The 16,715-nt window shown below is 39.4% G+C and overlaps 1 protein-coding gene across 1 annotated transcript in view; it reads left to right on the forward strand.

Annotated features, from left to right (window-relative positions):
* The window catches only part of LOC306641205 (uncharacterized protein C8orf34 homolog), a 490,512-nt gene that overhangs the window by 147,608 nt on the left and 326,189 nt on the right, over positions 1-16,715 (forward strand). The window contains 1 exon segment of the mRNA XM_079106179.1: positions 5,125-5,253. Within this exon segment, the coding sequence (XP_078962305.1) occupies positions 5,125-5,253 (129 nt within the window).

Here is a 16,715-nt window from a genome sequence, read left to right on the forward strand (position 1 = left end):
ATATTGTTGGATTTTTCTTTTTAATCCAATCTGCCAGTCTATGTCTTTTGATTGATGAGTTTAGGCCATTAACATTCAGGGTTATTATTGAGATATGATTTGTATTCCCACTCATTTGGCTCATTTTTTAATTTTATTTATTTATTTATTTATTTGACACGACTTGGTTCCTCCTTTATTTGACAATTCCTTTAGGATAATTCCTCCCTTTGCTGATTTGCTTCTTTGTTTTTCATCTCTCCCTCATGGAATACTTTGCTGAGAATGTTCTGTAATGCTGGCTTTCTTTTTGTAAATTCTTTTAGCTTTTGTTTATCATGGAAGGATTTTATTTCATTGTCAAATTTGAAGGTAAGATTTGCTGGGTAAGATTCTTGGTTTTCATCCATTTTCTTTCAGTGCTTGAAAGATGTTGTTCCAGGCCCTTCTAGCTTTTAGGGTCTGGATTGAAAAATCTGCTCATATCTGTATTGGTTTCTCCCTGAATGTAATTTGGTTCTTTTCTCTTGTGGACTTTAAAATTCTGTCTTTAATTTGTATGTTAGGTATTTTCATTATAATGTGCTTTGGTGTGGGGTCTGTTGTAATTTTGTGTATTTGGAGTCCTATAAGCCTCTTGAACTTGATTTTCCATTTCATTCTTCAGATTTGGGAAATTTTCTGATATTATTTCATTGAATAGATTGTTCATTCCTTTGGTTTGTTTCTCTAAGCCTTCGTCAATCCCAATAATTCTTAAATTTGGCCTTTTCATGATATCCCATAAGTCTTGTAGATTCTGTTCATGATTTCTTACCATCTTCTCTGTTTGGTCCACTTTGTTTTCAAGGTTAAATATTTTGTCTTCAATGTCTGAGGTTCTGTCTTCCAGGTGTTCTATCCTATTGGATATGCTTTCTATGGAGTTCTTAATTTGGTTTATTGTTTCCTTCATTTCAAGGATTTGTTTGTTTTTTTTTCAATATCTCTAACTTTTATTGAAATGATCTTTTGCTTCCTGTATTTGCTCTTTTAAGTGTCGATTGGTGCGATCATTTAATGCCTGCATTTGCTCTTTCATCTCATTATTCAGTGCCTGCATTTGCTCTTTCATCTCATTGTTTGCTTCCCTGATCATTTTAATTATGTACATTCTGAACTCCTTTTGTGTCATTTCTTCTGCCATGCTGTCATTGGGTTTTTTTGATGTAACATCTAGATTTGTTTGCAGCATTTTCTTCCCTTGTTTTCTCATATTGTTCAGGTGTAAGTGGACTGCTGAGATATTGCAGATTTCCTCTATTGACTTATAATGTCTCTGAAGATTTCTAGTATATCCCCTCTTAGCCTTCAGTAGGCTGAAGTCTTGGAGGAAGTTGATAATGCGGTGCTCCACAAGGAAGCTGCCTCTCTAGGGGTGGTGGCCTTCAGGTGGGGTATATTCCCTGCTAGTGGGCAGAGGTGCCTCCACTTGTTGACCAATGGTCATCCAAAGGGGACCTAGGCTGCGGGCTGAGGCAAGGCCTGTTTGGGCCTGTGTCTCTGGTTTTACCATCCTTGTGGGAAAACCTCACCTGGCAGGGAAGACTCACCGGTGGGGAGGTCTCGCTGGTCATTTCCCGTCCTAGAGGTTCCCCTCAATCCACAACTACCGTCTGGGCTGGGCTTCCTTCCTCTGCAATGTTCCCAGGGGCCCGGACCTACCTCCTGGGCCTGGGAGCCTCTCCCTTCGCAGATTAGTCTCCTTAGGCTGCCTTTCCTCAGAGAATCTGCACGCAGTCCTGGAACCTTCACTCCACCCCTCAGCTTGTCTCTGTGTGGCTCTTCCACCAAGAAGCCTCCTAGGTCCTGGGATCCTGCTCTGCACCTAATCGCCTGGCTATGCGGCCCCTCCCGTATAGTCGCTCTGAGTCCCAGTGACCTGCTGCACTCCTCTTCCCCCGGGCAGACCCCTGGGTGTTCAGGAGCGGTTACTCCAAGTCCAAGTGACCCACCGCAAGCCTCTTCCCTCGGGCAGCTGCCTGGAGCCTCTGTGCGGCCGCCCAGAGACCAAGCAACCCGCCGCACCCACCGTGCTTCTCCTCCTTCCCCAGGAATTCCCCCCGCGCGGTGATCAGGAGTGGTCTCTCCAAGTCCAAACAACTCACCGCGCCCCCCCTCCTCCTCTGGGCAGCCCCCCAGCCTCCAGGAGCGGTTGCTCTGAGTCCAAGCAGCTTGCCGCACACCTCCTCCTCCTCTGGGCAGCGGCCTGGAGCTCTGGTGCGGCTGCTCTGAGTCCAAGTGACCCACAGCGCTCCTCCTCCTCTGGGCAGTACCCCCGTGTTCAGGAGCATTCGCTCTGAGTCCAAACAGCTTGCTGCGCACCCCCCCCCCCAGCCTCCCGGAGCCCCAGTGGGCCGCCCCGTGCATCGTGTGGAGTGGCCCCCTCCCCAATGCTCCCAGCTGTCTGAGTCCACCGCTCCAGCAGGGGGAGGGGCATCCTGTGGGCAACTCCACAAGGTTCCCTGCGCTCCGGGACCACCGCCCCATCCGGGACGCCTCCCCAACGGGAGAGACCCACCCGGGGGTCCTGAGTTGGTCCCAAGTCCCTCAACATCCCCTCCTCTTGAATCCCCAGTCACTAAGCAACACAAAATGCAGCCACTCTCCAGTCCGCCACCCCGAAACACCTGTTTTAGTTTTTAATTGTTAGGTTTATTTAAATGATAAAAGTGATATTTGCTTATTTTGACAACTTAAAAAAATATAGAAGTGTGGCAAGAGAAATAGTCTCCCCGCAGTTCTCATCCATCAAACTTAATTCTCCCAGTTACAGATTTAGCTTGTTGCACCTTTTCTTTGTGCACACAGCATATATGTGTGGGGATGATTTGCTATATAAAAAAAAAAAATCAGGCCTTAAACCATAAAACTTCTTAAGCACTTCATTTTTATTATTTTAAAATGCATCAGGGAAATATCTCCATGGTAATAAACTTAGATATAACTTACACTTTTTAAGAATTTCATGCTGTAGCATGGTGTGAATGTACCATAATTTATTCAGATGTTTCTCTCTTGAAGGACATTTACATTTTTTCCAGGGTATTTGGAAACTATTTGTTAAAATAAAAAAAAATCTTTCACTTTCTGTGAAAATGAACAATTTTGAACATATACACAAGTACAGGTTTGTTGTTTCTTTTTCTTTTCTTTCCTTTTTTCTTTTTTTTTTTTTTAATTTGTTTTCTCCTTTTTGGTACTAGGGATTGAACCCAGAGGTGCACTTTACAACTGGGCTACATCCCCACCCTTTTTTGTTTTTTAATTTTGAGACAGGGTCTTGCTAAGTTGCTTAGGGTCTTGCTAAGTTGCTTAGGGTTTTACTAAGTTGCTTAGGGTCTTGCTAAGTTGCTGAGACTGGCCTCAAACTTGCAATCCTTCTGCCTCAGCCTCAAGAGTTGCCGAGATTGCAGGTGTGTACCACTGTGCCTGGTACAGATGTGATATTTTTTTGTTGACTTACCAGCCATTAGATTGTTGGGCCACAGACAGGATCAGTGCATTTCTCAGTGTAATAGATATCGTCAAATTCCTTTTTTTTAAAGGCAGTAGAATGATATATTTCAATAGATGGAGACTATTTACTATATCCTTACCACCGAAATACTTTTTAAATTTTATTTTCAACAAAGTAAAATGTAGCTGGGTACAGCGGCACACCCCTGTAATAATCCCAGTGACCATGAGACTGAGGCAGGAGGACTGAAGTAGTATTTTTTCTAGGATTAGCAATTTTCTCTTTTCTGATTATTTTGTTTTCTATATATCCATCACTAATGCTTCATCAAATCCTGCCCAAAGAATTAGACCTTCTCAATATGATCAGATACATGAAGTAATTGCGACTTCTGTTTCATTTTATGCCATTTTGTATTTTTTAAAGATGGTTTTAGAAACCTCTCTCCTGAAGCCCTCTGTCCTCTTGCTCCATTCTTGACCTCTTGGTTTCTAGACACTTTCTCAGCTGTCTTTTTAGATCATTCTTCACAATCATCTCCAGAAATCTCCTTACTTTTCCTTTTGGGAAGTCACTTGTTTCCTGAATTCCAAGTCTGTTTTTGGATTACTGTTTCATTTTAAAGGAGCATCTACAGTTGTAGCTTTCTGAGAGACAGTGCCTGTCAGATCAATTCTTAAGTCCTTTGAGTATCTTGATTGGTTCTTTAGCTAGTATTAAATTCTGAGTTATAATCTTCAGTTGGAATTTTAAAGGAATTCCCCCCCCCCCGTCTTCTAAGGCAAGTATTGCTGTTGAGAAGTCTGATATCAATTTGATTTGCTATTTTTGTCCCTGAAAGTGTTTACAGTATTTTCTTTAGTGTCACTATTTAAATTTTCTTTTGACAATATGCCCTAAATTGTGCTGGATCTTAAATGGACCCCTTAAGTCTGGAAAACAATGAAGTTCTTATACCTTTATTACTTTGACATTGTTCTCCACAATTGATGCTTTAATGTTCAAATAGTGTGCAATGTTTACTTTCTTGGCATCCCTCTCTTCAGGGACTTAGGTTTCAATTGTCTCTGCCTTGCTAAATCCAGTTACCACTCATCAGACCATTTTGCATTTTCCAGAAAAAACCAAAAGTCTTGCCTAATACTGTCCTTTCTTCAATAATTCTTTGAGAGAGAGAGAAAAAAAATTGCTTGATTATAGCATAATTTTAGTGGTTTCTTGGGAAGAAGCAAAGATAAATACATGCACTTAGTCTTACACAATTTTTTTAGAAGACATAGGAAGAATATCTTAAAAATATTTGCTAGTTGCTGATGAAGAAGTAATTATTTTTAATCTGACAACATAATATAGAATACACTGTGTGTTTCCCTCGAGTTACAAAAATGATTTGTTCTCCATTAATACCTGAATTTCCTTATTTTAATAAAAACAGCCACACTTCCTTTACTTGTTCAGTTAAAACATTTTCTTCAAGCCCAACATTATATCTTCCCTTTTGCTGACTCATAAGAAGACTATCTCCAAGTTAAGCATTTTTAAAATTCTGTACATTGATCTTGGTTCAGTCTTTCACATAATAATGAACAGTGAGTTTATATGGTTATATAGCATGCTTATGAAATAACCATTTTTTTTAAACATAGTGCCAAGGGCAGTAGAGCATCCTAAGTGGAACTGGCGGACTAAACCAGAAAGCCGGGATTTTGATGAATTGAACCACATCCTTCAAGAGAGCAAGAAGCTCGGGAAAGCCCTTGAGAATCTCTCCCGAAGTAAGTTCATTTACTTGATTACAATTGAAATTCTTAACCAGTATTAAAGCAGAAACATTCATTTCTATTGGCAATACCCCGTTCCAACATCTTCATTACAATTCTCTGAAAGGCTAAGGTATTAGAAGATTGGAAGGTGGGAAAGATTGATTTTGCATATTACACAGATTTGTGGATAGACTAATTACAGAGTATAGGAGGAATTGTAGAACTCCATGTAACTGTGTGGTGGTATCCCTCTACTTGGTTTTTGCTACCCAGTTCAAATGTATATCTGATAGCTTCTTCATTCTTCTTTTTTGAAAAACATAATTTTATATCTTTCTCAGGAGTAAACATGCTCACTGTGTCCATTATTCTTGGCTGTGTCTGAAATTTCACAGGTGGTAACTGGGCCAGATTCTCAGAATCCTTTCAGAGCCTAGCACAATGCCTTGTAATTTATTTATTTATTTTTTAACAAAAGCATTAATTCTATAATCAGAAGACCTGGCTAGAGGTTTTGCTGTGCCTTTAATGGCACAGTGGCCTCAACTAATCACTGGACCTCCTTGAACCTTGGTTCTCTCATCTCCAGAGAAGAAAGCTATGACTGTGTCTCCTTTCTGTTAGGTGCAGAGGCTTAAAATATCATATACATCCCATGAAATTTTAAATAAATGCTATTTTCATGGGAGCAGCTGAACAAGTATTTTGATTTGATGAATGCTCCCTCTGTATGTAGATCTGCATACGTGCTTCCTGATTTCAGTGGTTAGTTCACGGTGTCCCTCTCTTTCTCTGATGCTTTAAGTGCGTATCAAAAAAGTGGATACCTTTAGAAGCACATTGATGTCAGAGTCTCACTAAAATTTTCCTTTGGTGCCATGGAATATTCAGGATTCTGTGACTGAGGTTGTAGCTCAGAGGTAGATTGCTTGCCTAGCATGTGTGAAGTTCTGAGTTCAGTCCTGAGCACTGAAAAATTTTAAAAGATCATGAAATGATTGTCACTTTTTTTTTGCTTTTAGATAGTATAGTTAAATTATTTCATGAATTGTAACAGAGGTAAATATTGTCCCTTGGTAGGTTTTTGGGAGAAGTTTTATTATGTTGTGATTATGTATGGTATATGGTATTGCATTTTATTTTATATACATTTATACATATACTATGCATTATATATATTTATATGCACTTATACAAGTATAATTTTCATACCTCTTTATTTAGAACTCAATCAAGCCTTTTTAAGACTTTTGTGAAATGAAACCTTTTCAGAAGCTAAGCTGCATTATAATAGGATCTTAAAACTTTCCCATTAGTAGAAACCCTCTGGATAGGATTTAAGAAAGCCTGGCTTTTGGCTAGATTTTATTTTTGGAGAAAATAACAATAAAGTGAGTTTTCAGCTTATTACTATATTATGTTCATGAAAAGAACTTGATCCTATTAATATGGCAAAGGCCCCTATTAATATTTCTAAAGCTTACCCTTTGGAGCAGAGCCTGTGGCTCTTCACAGCCTCTCCTTTAAGAAAAGAAGAGTGATTGAGGAATGTGCCTGATTATTACATAGAACTTCAAATATACTGTCAGTCAACTTTTGTCCTTTAAAATATAATGATCTTACAAACACTTGCTGTACTGTTGTTAATTTGTAGTGCTACTTGGTCTGTCCCCCAAATTTTTATTACTGTGGATAACTATTTCAATTGCATACCTACCCAGATTTGCAACAGAAGTGTCAGAGTTCAAATGTTGTCTGGATGTGACCTTGCAGGCTGTTTTGGTCTATTCAGGCTGCTATAGCAAAATGCACGAAATCAGCGGCTTTCAAATACAAATGAAGGCTGGGAAGTACAGGATCAAGGCACTAACAAATTTGGAGTTTGGTGAGGGTCCATTTCTTTCTTTATAGTTGGTGGTTTCTCTCTGCCAGGGCAGGTCTGTGGGACCTCCCTTATATGGGCATGAATCCCATTTCCAAGGGAGAAACCCTAAATACCTAATCACCTCCCAGATCCTACCTCCTGACCCTGTCACACTGGGGATTAGGTTTTAACATATGAATTTGGAGGGGGCACAAACATTTAGACATTTAGGTGATGTCTTACAACTGAGTCCTGTGATCAGAAGCCCATGATGGGCTTGTTTAATACTTCAGGACAATCTGGAGAAATGATAAATGCTTAGGGCAGTCCATGTCCAGCAGAGTAGATGGGGGGCAGATCTGGGACATTGCTCTTGGAACAAAGTCAGGGTCAAGCAAGCTAGCAGGAGAGTCAGTGGCTGGACCTGAAGGAAGTGTAAGTCAGCTCCTGTGTTTGTGATGGGTACTGTGTCTGGATTTGGTTGGTGGTTTTAAAGGACTCTATTTTGTGAGAGTATGGTGGTGGGACTTATATGAGAGTAGCAAGAGAGTAGCAAGCTTTTGACTGATCTCCTAATTTTAATAGTCTTTAAGGAGAGGTTGCTCTGATTTTTCTTGGTTATACATTCTATTAAAATCCTACATATTTTGGAAGTATTATCTTTTAGTAGCTTTGATAGCAAATACTCTTATATATCCCCCCAAATGGCAGAGTTGTTTCAGCCTGGCAGCCATCAGACTATAGTGTTGGTCTCATGGGGAGAAATATCACTTATCTCCCCTAAATTTATTTGAGTACCTTCTGAACAAATTGATACTTTCTTTGAATGACTTAATTTTCAGTATGGAGTTTTAACATTGAATCTTTGTCTTAGGCCCAACATGTTCATAGCTAACTTATCAATAGAACTGCCATGGTCTGTATAAATTAATACAAATGCATATTTATTATTTATTAATATTTATTTTATAGTCTGATTATCCAAATTCAGCAATTTAATCACAAACTTAGATCTAGCATCATTTAGAAGCAGGACATATATTCATTCTTCTTTGAATCAGTTTGGAAGCTCTATCTTCGATTAGTAACTTTCCTGCCTGTGTTACTCAACTCTCCATACTGTGAGAAAATCAACTTAAAGGAGAAGAGATTTACTTTGGCTCACTTTTTCAGATTTTTCAGTTCATGATCTGCTGGTTCCATTGCTTTTGGTCTTGTGGCAGAATACCACGGTAAGGAGCAGGCGATAGAACAAAGCTGCCCACCTCATGGTATCCAGGAAAGAGAAGCGAGGTGGGGGGAGGGAGAGGTTTTATAAAAAAGTCCCTCCACCAAAACCCATTAAACTGTGAATCCATAAAAGGATTAATCCATTCCCGAGGCCAGAACCCTTATGATCCAATCACCTCTCCAAAGTCCTACCTCTGACCACTGCTGTGTGGGGTACCCTGCCTTCAACACATGAGCTTTTAGGGGACATTTATGATCCACACCATAACACTGCCCATTGTTTTGATTATTAGGAAGACACAGGGGATGGTATTTTCTTCCAGGTATCATAAAAAAAAAAATTTCAGTGCCTTGATATTGTCCACCTTTCTCTTCAGTATCAAAGCTATTGATTGGAAAGATTGAAAGCTTTTGACCGATCTCCTAATTTTAATAGTCTTTAAGGAGAGCTTGCTCCGATTTTTCTTGGTTATACATTCTATAAAAATCCTACATATTTTAGAAGTATTATTGTTTAGTTCCTTTATTAGCAAATAATCTTGTATATACCCCAAATGGCAGAGTTGTTCAGCCTGGCAGCTATCAGACTATAGAGACTTATATACCACACTCACTCACATGTAAGGCAGGGCTCCAGTGATCCAGTTGGCGAATATGATTTTGATTTCATTAATAACCATACCAAGCTCTCTCTCTGACTAACTGCAAGCTTTTCCGTGCAATGTGTTATCTTCAAGTCAGTCTTGAACTGTGACAGTCTTTGTGATATTGCTCCACTGTGAAGATAGATGTGTTAGAATGACTTATCCTGGCTTATCATGCCACATCGTCATAATGTGGTAGATCGGGTGGGATTATCCCTTTGTAGCATTCTGAACTTTCTTCAGACAATGATTCTCTTCTCCCATGAGCTTCGGACTTATACGCATTTCTTTCAGGGTTTGCCTCCATCTGGCTTTCAACCAGTAAGAAAACATTGCTTTTGAATAGGAAAGTTGTGAAGATGCAAGACCTTCATGCCCCCAAATAATGCCTCTTGCAGTAAGTGTGATTGAAAGGCCTCAGGGCAGCATCCTTCCAGGTGGTTGCTAATCAGGGTCCATCATGTCTTTACTGTCTGTACTAATTAACCTTAGTCAGTCGGTTAAGGTGCTGTCTGTCAGATTTCTCCACTGCAAAGTTAGACTCTTTCCCTTCATTGATAATAAATATCTTGGAAAAATACAAAAATACTTGGAGTCTATAAAACATCCAGTTTCTTTTCATGCTTTTAACCTGCATGTGCCAGGCTGATTTCAATCCCCAGTAACAAACCAAACCAAACCAAACCAAACCAAACCAAACCAACCAACAAACCAAAAAAATCCACAAACACAAACAAAAACAGGAAAAAAAAACAAACAAACCCAAAACAAAACCCTCAATATTTGCTCAATATTTTGATGAGTTAAGTGGTCTTTTTGATGATGTGCTAAGTTTAGCATCTTCCTGTAACAGTTACTACTATGGCTTTCTAAAGGTAATTTAGTGTTTCTCTCATTTTTTTTTAGTAAAAAGAAAGACAGAAAGATTTCTAAGCATTCCTGTTACAGGGCCTATTCACCTTTGCCTGTGACTAGCTAGATGTCTTTCAATATTTAGATATGGATAGAATATGTATGCCAATTTGAGTATAAATGTCAATATACATAATTGTCTATCGATGAGTACTGTACAAGGAGACTATCCTCAAAGCCAATTATCACTGATTTTTCTTGGTTTTGAAAATGCTGAATTTGCCAGATTAAATTTATTCAGTAGTTTCCTTAATAAATAATATAGCTGGGTGCAATAGCACATGCCTGTAATCCCAGTGACTCTAAAGACTGAGGCAGTTTGGATGTAACTCAGTGGTAGAGCACCCCTGGGTTCAAGTCCCCTCTCCCTTGTACCATACACACATACGCACAAAATTAAAAAAAAAAAAAAAAAAAAAAAGAAAAGAAATAATATCTAAAAGGAAAAATTTATTAAAATGCCTTAATATTGCTTTTCTATCTACAGTTTTCCTAATTGTGTTTTCAACCTAATTCACAGACATATTCTGAAATCTAACAAAGTATCTTCAGAGCTTTGTGCTTCGATAAAACTATGAGGCAACATTATTAATAATTAATACATTGAAATGGTCTAATCCCTTAAAATAAATAATTTTGCTCTGTACAATCCTTTGTGGAGCTAGATGCATGTATATGTAAGTAACTAATCAATAATTGTAGGAGACTTTTTCAGAGGATGAAAGCAAATGGTATACTTTTGATAGACATTTGTTTTGTCATTCTGAATTCATCTCTGTTAAAGAGCATCTATCTCACTAACTATACTGCAGCCTCCCCCAACACACGTTTGAACCTGCAAAGCATAAACTCAATGTTAGGTCTACATTTTTTAAAGTGTGGATTTTTTAATATCGTATGCACTCTATGTTACCTCCTTTTCCAACAGCCCAAGGTACATCACCCAAAGAGGTACCAGTGCTGTCATGGAGTGAACTAAAAGATAACCTGAACTCTGCTCTGCAAATTCTGGGCTTCCAGTTCTGAGTATACCATTGAGACTATTCCTCACTTTCTGGCCCTGTAAAATGAAAATACTTACATTACATTAGCATAAAGAATCCCTTTTACTCTCACAAGGCTTTGTGTTGATGTTGGATAATTAGTAGTCCCAGGTTACACTGTGCTTTTGGCTTAGAGACCGTAGTGGGACAAGCTTGCATTCTTTCTACCTCACTCTTCTTACTCTGCTCCTCCTGTATTTGGACTTCCGGGATATCTCCTGTGTATTGGTCCTCATTCTTCTCCATTTCTCTGTGGTCTTTTTTTTAGGTTGTGAATAACATAATGCTATATCCTGGTGAAACGATAAAGAAAGTTGGGCTCATGGATCTGATTCAAGTTGAAGGGCTGTATCTAGTGCATTGTCAGAATCCTGGGCAGCACAGGGCCTCACATGGTCAGAGTCAGAGAGTGTGGCAGAGACCTAACCAAACAGGCTTTTAGAGCAGACCCACTCTTGAGAAAACCCATTAACCCTTTTACATATGAATCACACAAATGAATTAATCCATTCTTGACGACAGAGGCCTAAATGCCTCTCTAGTGTCCCACCTGATCACACCTCTTAATATCTCATAATGGGGATGAAATTTTAACGTGAGTTTCAGAGGGGACAAACCATATTCAAACCTTATTAGCACTCGCCTACTTCTGGTCTTCCCTTCTTTTCTGCCCAGTCTAGACAGGGGATCAGTTTACCAATACGCTCATTTTATTCTTTTTTCATCATTCTGTCACATCATCTTCTTATGAAATTCCCATCTTTGAATAAATGCTACAGCTCTCATCTCTTCTTTGCAGGTAAGTCTGAGAATCCCTGGAAAATTGACACATAGAAGCTGAACATTATGTCGATTTTTCATAGTTTTCAACACCATCACTCATTTTTGGTCGGTTCTCTTCCTCTCTCTGCTCTCTCTGCAACCCCAAAAGCAACATCCAAGAATCTGCAAACCCCAACTCACTCCCTGCCTGTCTACGCAAAAATCTGGCTCTAATTCCACAGAACTTTGATTATAAAATGTGATCTCATTCCACCTTCCCCTCTCCCTACCTATACCCCTAAGGGCACCCTACCTATCCTGTCCTTCCTCCATTCGAAGAGGAGAAGGCATTTCTCTTGTTTAAGTCCAGCTCTGCACCCATGGTTTGATTCCATTTCCTGCTACTCCTCTGAGAGCTTCTGATTGCATCAGTTATTTTTGTCTTTTTTGAATTTGTAAACCTTTTAAATCCCAGCTAAACCAGTGATTAATTTTGTGACCTTGGAAAGATTTCCTAACCTTGTGTCAGTTACCATTACAGTAGAATTGCAATATGTAATGATGGCACCTACTGCTTAGGGTTTTTATGCAAATCAAATGAGACAGTATATTTAAAATGCTTAGTATGGGTGTCTGGTGTGTGATAATTGCTAATTAAATGTTAGATTTTTTTCTTACAGTTCTCTCCATGCCTTATAGATTATCACAAATTTAGTGGCTTTAAACATTCAGAGGCTGTAGTGTAGCTCGGTGGCAGAGTGCTTGCTGGCATGTGTGAGGGCCTCGGTTCAGTGCCAGCACCATAATCAATAGCAAAACCCTACAGATTTATTATCTTACAGTTTCTGTGGGGGGATTATGGGTACGAGCTGCTTAGGTTTTAAACAGGTAGAAATTAAGGTGGGGACTGGGGCTGAGATCTCATTTGAGACGTGGGATTCTCTTTCAGTCTTCTTTAGTTTATTGGCTAAATTCAGTTCTTGCTGTTGAAGGACTGAGATCTCTTTTCTCACTGACTGCTGAAAGGGGCTGCTCTCAGAAGTGAAAGCCCATTCTGAGGTCGTTGCCTGTAGCTTTCTATTCTCACCACTGCAGTTTATTTCCCTCAGGCCATGATGGAGCATCCACTCTGAAACTTCACCTTCTTTTAAAGGGTATACCTGATTGGGTCAGGACCATGTAGGTTAATCCCCCTCTGATTTACACAAAATCTACTGTGTAGTATTCTATTCAACAGAGTGATGTTACTTCCTACTCAGGAGTCCCACTTAAGAGTCAATGGGAAAGAATCCCACAAATGTGGATCTGGAGGTCATTTTAGAATTATGTCTCCTCCAGCCATTATTACTCTTCCTGCTATTTATTTCTGTGACATGGTCCAGCTAAGCACTGCCCAAAAGAGATGTAACATGAGCCACATGTGTGATTTTATATTTTCAAGCAAGCAAACATGAAAGAAAAGCAAAAGGAAATATGAAATAATTTAAACTCAACGTATCCAAATTATTTTCTCTTGTATTATCTCAATGATTATTTTATATATATATATATGTATACATATTTTTTAATAGTGTCTTCAGACTGAATTTTAATTCAGAGCACCTCTCAGTTTGGTCTAGTCACATTTCAAGTGTTCAGTAGCCACATGATGAGTGGATACCATATTGGATGACGCATCTCTATTCCGTGTTGGAAACAAACAAAACAGAAACTCTTCCTGAGTTGGAGTTAACTTTGAACAGCATCATGTTTCCTTCTCCCTTTTTTTATACAAACTTTCAAAAAAAAATAGTTAGTGCTTCCTGGCTGTGCTCACTCGTCTTCCTTTTAGTTCTCTGAGCAATTATATTATCCCAATCCTTCTACTGAATCTTTTCTCACCATGGTCACCAATTGATTCCAGGTTGCCAAATGGAGTGAACGTTTTTCTAGTCCTCATCATACAAAATTGCTCTGGTAGTTTTTGCACTGCAGATTACTCTTTCTTCAGATTCTCTGACTTCCTGCTTCCCGGGACCTGGCACTCACTTGATCCCTGGACTCGATGACACCAGTTCTTAGGACTTACCCAAGAGTTCTTTCTTTCCTGATGTTTTTAATACTGTTCCCATAGTTCATCCTTGGCCTCTGTTTTTCCATGTGCTCTCTTTTTTCAACTAATCCACCTTCATCATTTAATTATCATTCCTACACAAGTAAATCAAATGTGTATATTATCCATCCAGACCTTTTAGACTTTATACTTAAATTCTTGATGCATATCTCCATTTGGATATTCCACTGCCACATTAAACTCAAGATATTCAAGTGGCTTACACCTTCCTATTCAACATGACCTTTTTTCCTCATCCTGTGTCTTAGGTGGTAGTACAAGAGCTTACCAATTCATCCGAACTGAAAACCTTTTAGATATCCCTCTCTGTCCTTTTTTGGTGGGTGGTGGTACCAGGGATTGAACTCAGGGGCACGCAACCACTTAGCCAGCCATTTTTTGTATTTATTTAGAGACAGGGTCTCACTGAGGTGCTTAGTGCCTTGCTGTTGCTGAGGCTGGCTTTGAATTTGTGATCCTCTTGCCTCAGCCTCCTGAGCTACTGGGATTACAGGTGTGCACCACCATGCCTGGCCTCCCTCTCTCTTTTATTGTTCACAATAATTAGTTACCAAACCTTGGTTGGAAACTAGTCAAGGTCTCTGAAATCTGTCTTGGATCTGATTCTTTTCTGTACTTCATGGGTATCCTCTAATTGAACATTTCTGACCAGATCATTGTTCCATCATCATTTAATATGTTCTATTTCATTCCTGTCCTGTGCAAGAAAAAAACAGGTATATTTTCTGATTTAGTTTATGGCTGATTGAATTGTCATAGACTTTTGCTAGGGGAGTTTCATGGACAAAAACCTCTGTGACCTAATACAATGTAAATATTTTCTCACTCAGGGAAGAGCTTGATGTGGTGTTCCAGGGATGCAGACTGTGTTCATCCTGTTATTATGCCATCTTCAACACATGCCTTTCAAGGTTGCTGTAGATGAATAAAGAGATGGTGGAGCATGTTAGAAGAGGTTTCTAATGCCTAGGCATGGAAGTGGTGTGCACAATGCCTGCCCAAATTCTACAGCCATCTGCAGAATAGGTAGCCTAGCTTGTGTGCCCAGGAGAGGCACGGAAATGGTTTAGAAATGAATAACCAGTCTTGCCCACTCTCAAATTGGTTTTGCTATTTCTCTCATAAACTCGAACTGCAGGTGTACTTGATCTAAAGTGAAAACCTGACACTTTTTTTCAGGTATTCAATGGCTCTTTTTAAAACCTCAGAGGAAGTGCTCTGTGATCTAGCCCTTTATCAGATCTCTTATGTTGTCTCCCGTGTGTCTTATGCAGCATGCTCACTTGATGTTCCTCCTTGTCATGTTGTTGTTCATGTGTTGGTTTTTGCCTTTCCCACACCCTGAAATCTCACCTGACTTCCTTCCACTTCTTCCCTTCCTAAAAAGCTGAATCTACTCTTCTCTTTAGTCTCAGATCAAATATGTCCTCCAAGATGATCTCCCTGTAGCTGTCCTTCTCTGGGCTGGGTTTGCTGTCCCTCTTTTTGACCTTCTATACATTTCTGTGAACACACATGTCTCTGTCTCTTCTCGGGACTTCGAGGTTCCTGAGGGCAGGGTCCCTCTGCTCTTAAATTCCCCAGGACTTGGAGGACCAGAAGTAGGAAATTAGCCCTGAAGTCATTCATGGACAGCTGAATACCTGAAGAAAGCCTGAAACCAAGTGGTAGCCATAGGATGGAAAAGAAGAGTGGGTTAACAAAAACAGACGATTCTGTGACTAAGACTTAATTGACTGATATGAAAAAAGGGTGAAAATAGAGATTAGAATGTGTTCAGCTCTTTGACTCTGTTTTTGCTTATAATCAAGATGACTGGGTACCTCCTCCACCTCATGAAAGAAATCAAGGGGGTTTGAGGATTGGAGGAGTGTTATGCTTCAAAGTCCAGTTTTAATACTCTGGTGCATCTGAATGGAGTGACCACTGTCTTCTGTTCCCAGGAATCACTACATGTAGGAGACAGCCATGTGGGGCAGAGGTTTGGTTAGGGTTATAGATGTGGGAGTCTTCAGTCCCTAGGTAAGGCACACACAAAATCAACTTTGGAGATTATGTGTAAAAAGGGATCTGACTGAGGAAACTGAAAAGAAATTTTCATAAAAGTGGGATGAAAACCAAGATAGAAAATCATAGTATTCAAAGTGGCAGATAAATTCTTTAAGAAAAAGATGGAAACATGCATTGTGTATGCAGCTGTCTCCAAGCTGTGCCTCTGTTGTTTACTGCAGAGGGATTCTAATTTTTGAAAAGTTGGAAAGTAAGCCACTTTCCCTAGAGAAATGAATAAATCATTGTCCATGCCCACAGTGCTACCTCTGGTTTCATTTGCCTACTTTTGTTCAAGGGTAACCAACTGAGGATAGAATCCCTCAATTCCTAGTAGGAACCCCTTTTCTCTAAGACCAATTAGCAGCCTGTCTAAAGAGTGTTTAATGGACAGATGACCTGGCCAAGGGTAGGTTGCTCATCCATTTGTTTGATATGATGTTACTTCCACAGGTTTTTTGCTTTAACATTATTCATTGTACTCAGTGGTATAATCTAACTCCAAAAAATAAGCCTTGATTGTAGTATTTGGCAATTTCCATGGTGTAAATATTTCCATAACTAATTTAAGCTATCAACATGACATCACTGAATGACACATTGAAAGGGAGGTGTGGCATTGCTTCTCAAACCAGTGTGGACCAACTCCAGCACAAAACCAGTATTTCCATGTTACACACACTGTTTCTCTATGTGTGCATTCTTTCACAATGGGAAAAAGCCTTTTTAAAGAGGAAGAATTGGGAGAGTCTAAGTCTCTACATTATACTATCACTGAGTTTCTCCCAGTTGGGAAATAGGTTTTAGAGAAGTAGTTAGTAGAGTTTCATATTACATGAATTTTATGTCCTACTTTC

This window comes from Sciurus vulgaris, assembly GCF_902686455.1.
Source record: "Sciurus vulgaris genome assembly, chromosome: 1".
Lineage (NCBI taxonomy): Eukaryota > Metazoa > Chordata > Mammalia > Rodentia > Sciuridae > Sciurus > Sciurus vulgaris.